Source organism: Miscanthus floridulus, chromosome 15 (genome assembly GCF_019320115.1).
Source record: "Miscanthus floridulus cultivar M001 chromosome 15, ASM1932011v1, whole genome shotgun sequence".
NCBI lineage: Eukaryota > Viridiplantae > Streptophyta > Magnoliopsida > Poales > Poaceae > Miscanthus > Miscanthus floridulus.
Window position 1 is genome coordinate 43,435,547 of NC_089594.1, and position 4,219 is coordinate 43,439,765.

At 44.8% G+C, this 4,219-nt stretch overlaps 1 protein-coding gene across 1 annotated transcript; it reads left to right on the plus strand.

Moving 5' to 3' along the window:
* Window positions 1-2,998: 2,998 nt before the first annotated feature.
* Window positions 2,999-3,960, plus strand: LOC136508780 (protein FLOWERING LOCUS T-like). Its single transcript, XM_066503557.1, has 2 exons — window positions 2,999-3,360; window positions 3,532-3,960. The coding sequence occupies exons 1-2, from the start codon at window positions 3,098-3,100 to the stop codon at window positions 3,797-3,799; spliced, it is 531 nt and encodes a 176-aa protein (XP_066359654.1). The 5' UTR covers window positions 2,999-3,097; the 3' UTR covers window positions 3,800-3,960.
* Window positions 3,961-4,219: the final 259 nt, after the last annotated feature.

Consider the following 4,219-nt stretch of genomic DNA (forward strand, 5'->3'; position numbering starts at 1 on the left):
GAGCCTGCATTGTTTTTCTTCCCCGAGCCAGCGTCTTCTTTCTCCTGCGAATCCGCGTCGGAGTCCGCCGCTCAAGTCCACACCGGTCACATTTTGGTCTTCATCGTGCCTCCCAAGCAATCCCTGGGCTATAAATAGTAGCCGACCCCGCCGCCTCTCTATTTCGTCTTAGCGCTAGCAGTAGCCTTCGCTGAATCACCGGGACGCAGCATCGCACAACCCTAGTGCCGCCGCCATCACCATTCACTGAGCCGAGCGCCACGCCTTCTCTAAGCCTCCACCACCGACGCTAGCTACCTTGGTGAGTTCAACTTGCTTTCCTCTATCCTTCGGTCTCTTCGGCTTGTGAGTTTGTGGACCGTAGGCTTAGATTCGACTACGCCGCCGTGCCGGCTATGGCGCCGCCGCCGCCAGGCTCGTCGCCGACCATGCCGGTAGCCTCTCCCCCGCTCTGATCTTATCTGCATCGTTGATTTTAAATCCAACGCACCAGATTCACCCGTACCCCTTCACCTGTCGTTTTGCAAAAGGGCCCTTACAATTATTTGGATCATAACCCACCGTCCCTAAACTTTTGTTAAAAAGCCCTTGCCTTTTCTTCAAATTGTGGCCGCAGTCCCTGGTTCGGTTTAAAATCAGATTTTAATTATTTTAAATTCGAAAATCAAGTTTCATCTATTTACAAAACTGCCACTACTTTTAATAGGCCATAAAATCTCCATTTGAACTCCGATTTGATCCATTCAACTTGCGTTAGGTTCGTAATTCCATAATCTACATGTTCATACTACTGTTAAGTATGTTTTCAACTTTTAAAATTCGAGGTTAGATTTAATCTATTATTTTACTAAAGGAAATCTTGTTTAATTCATAACTTCTTCGTTTTAACTCTATTTTTTGTGATCTTCGCGTCTGTGTGTTCGTAGTGAGACGTAGATTCATGTTACAAACTTTTCATCTTGATTTTATGTTGATTGGTGTGGTGTTCTAATCTATAGCTTTTGTTTGCTATGCATGATTACTTCTGGATGCTTGTATGTTGCTGTGATTATCGAGTATAGACGATGAGTAATTCGTGGGTGGTCAAGAGTACTACTTTAACGAGCAGGATCAGTAGGACTACTTTGTTCAAGGCAAGTATAGCATGGGATTGTCCTTGTTTCCTATCAACTTTAATACATTTAATTCATGTTGCATGTGTCGCCTTGATAGGGATTCCCTAGAATTGTACTTATACCTTGTCTCCTATGGGATATGCATTGGGTAGCTTTGCTAGTGCTCAACTAAACCATGATCTTGTAACTTGACTAATGGTATATGCAATAAATATTAAAACATGACTTTTTAGCAACTTGGAAACAGGGGGCTAGAGTATTTAGCTACTTTCTAAATGCTTCAGATTTCTCTCCTAAAGGACTTATCTGTAAGTGAATATCCGGGACTTACAGTACAACTGTGAGGGCTACATGGCTCTGGCTTTAGGTCAGTACGAGGACCTTTTATAGCTTGTTAGTGGTTATCTTCATTGGCGTAAGAATGTCTTGACGAATCGGGTATATGACAACATCTACTCTTATGTGTATAGCCGTGTTGGAATTGTACCATTCGATAGGGGAGTTCCTACATCTGTTTGCTGATTGAATCTAATGGCCCTAACTTGTTGGACGAACCTTTGAAAGGCTTCATAGTGACCCCTGTCTGCTCACCTTGGAAGTGTTTTGGGTGTAATTAACCCGGGCATATGGGTATCACGACTCATAGTGAAAGTGTACAACCTCTGCATAGTGTAAAACTGGTATATCAGCCGTGCTCACGGTCACGAGCGGCCTTGGACCCTTATAGAATAGATGATCACTAAGAATTATTGGTTTATACTATTCATTATTCATGTTTACATTGATCATATGTTTTACTTTGGGATTGAAACAACTTGTTGCTACTTTTATGCTAAAATTGTGACAACTAAAAGCTGAATGCTGTTAAACCTGTGTCATAAGCCTTTTGAGCCTCATGAACCCCATGTTACACTTGTTGAGTACGACACGTACTTACACTTGTTTATTTTCATTATTTGGATAAAAATCCCGGATGGGTAACAGATGACTATGGTAATGATGACTTTCGTGAGGATTACTAGACTTGTGGTCAACCAGTTGGCGTCACTGTGATATGGAGCTTCCGCTAGAGATTTTACTTTATACTTCCGCTACATATATGTTAAGACTATATTCTATTATTCAGTGATGTAATAAACACTTGTGATGATACTATTAATAATTTATCGGCTTATGTGTGTGACTGATCTCTGGGCGCACATAAAATTTTGCATCCCATTTTATTCTTAAAATCGGGTGTGACAGTAGCTAGCGTCAAGATCTTGTTCATGGGTAATTAAATTGATTTTAACTCCACCCAGACATCATATATATCTAGCCCTAACAGATTACGATGGATCTTTTCGTAGATCAGAAAATAAAGTAGATTCCGGCCAACCAAGGACCTGTCGATGAAGGAAGAGGACTAGCAATCGTATCGTATCATTCATCCACTCTACCATAATCCAACGTTGTGGCTGTCGTCCGATCAGAAATTAACGGTTTGCTTGCGATATTCTCCGGAGATATATAGCGTGAAGTGATCAACTACATACCACGTATCCTTAATTTCATTCATGGTCTGATCAGGATCTTCCAGATTCTCTTATGCATTTGATGACTCCAGGAATATTTACTTGACCAAAGGGCTCAGTTAGCATATATCTTGTGTTATATATTGCACTGCATGCATGCCACTATGTAAGCCTTGCATAGAGGCATCTCATTCCAAGCATATCGATCTCTTCTCCTTTTCTCAAGGATTGTTCCACCACGATCCTTTTGACAGACGCCGCCTATAAATAGGCCATAGTCACACTCCCCCATACCACACCAAACTCACAAAGCTAAGCTAGCTAGCTCCATCGATCTCATATACATCAAGCTAGCTAGCTAGCTAGCAGCATTTCAGCTTGGCAAGCTCCAAGCTATAGCTAGTGTACGCACGTCTTAAGACTTTGTGCCATCGATCGATCATCAGCGCTAGCTAGCTAGCTAGCATCATGTCGAGGGATCCGCTTGTGGTGGGAAGCATCGTGGGCGACATCGTGGACTACTTCGCAGCGTCGGCGCTGCTCCGAGTGATCTACGGCGGGCGGGAGTTGACCTGCGGGTCGGAGCTCAGGCCGTCGCAGGTGGCCGGCGAGCCGACGGCGCACATCACAGGAGCCCGCGACGGGAGGCCGCCGGCGTTCTACACTCTGGTGATGCTGGACCCCGATGCGCCCAGCCCAAGCAACCCGACCAATCGGGAGTATCTCCATTGGTACTTACGCACTGAACACCTTCTAACTATAATCAAGCTCCAACAAGCTAGCTAGCTACTTCAGTCTTTGCTGCTTTCAATTCGTGTCACACAGTATATTGCATGCACGAATGCCTGGGAATGCTGCATTCGTCCCTGGCGTAACAACATGCGTATACGATACATGTATAGGTTGGTGACTGACATACCAGAAGGAGCTGGTGCCAATCATGGTAACGAGGTGGTGGCGTACGAGAGCCCCCTGCCATCGGCGGGGATCCACCGGTTCGTGTTCATCGTGTTCCGGCAGGCGGTCCGGCAGGCGATCTACGCGCCCGGGTGGCGCGCCAACTTCAACACCAGGGACTTCGCCGCCTGCTACAGCCTCGGACTGCCTGTCGCCGCCACCTACTTCAACTGCCAGAGGGAGGGCGGCTGCGGTGGCCGGAGGTACAGGTGATAGAATCAATGCAAGAGACGACACAGCATGCAAGCCGGCGGCGGTGACCCATCGATCATGCACATGCATGACAATTGACAAGCACATGCCACAAAAATAATCTTCGTTGTTGGTTGCTTCAACGATATATGCCACTGATTTATATATATAATAGTCAAGGGTAATTTATGGGACACAATCACACAATAGTGCGTCGGAGTGTATAGGCTCCGATGCTCGTACGTCCATATATACAGAAGTCCATCTGCAGGTCGAATGGACTAGTATATATATGTCTCTATCGTCTATCTGAAATGTGCTTCATTGAATGAAGCTGCTATAAAATTTGTCTATATTATCAATGAAACGTCGTCGTTTCAAAATGTGTGTGCATCGAGAAAACAAAGAATATTTTGCTTCCCTACACATTAATATTTGCAC

Coding starts and splice junctions, on each gene's coding strand:
- LOC136508780 (XM_066503557.1), top strand. CDS start 3,098: ATGTCGAGGGATCCGCTTGTGGTGGGAAGCATCGTGGGCGACATCGTG. Junction 3,361..3,531: donor AATCGGGAGTATCTCCATTG/GTACTTACGCAC, acceptor ATACATGTATAG/GTTGGTGACTGACATACCAG.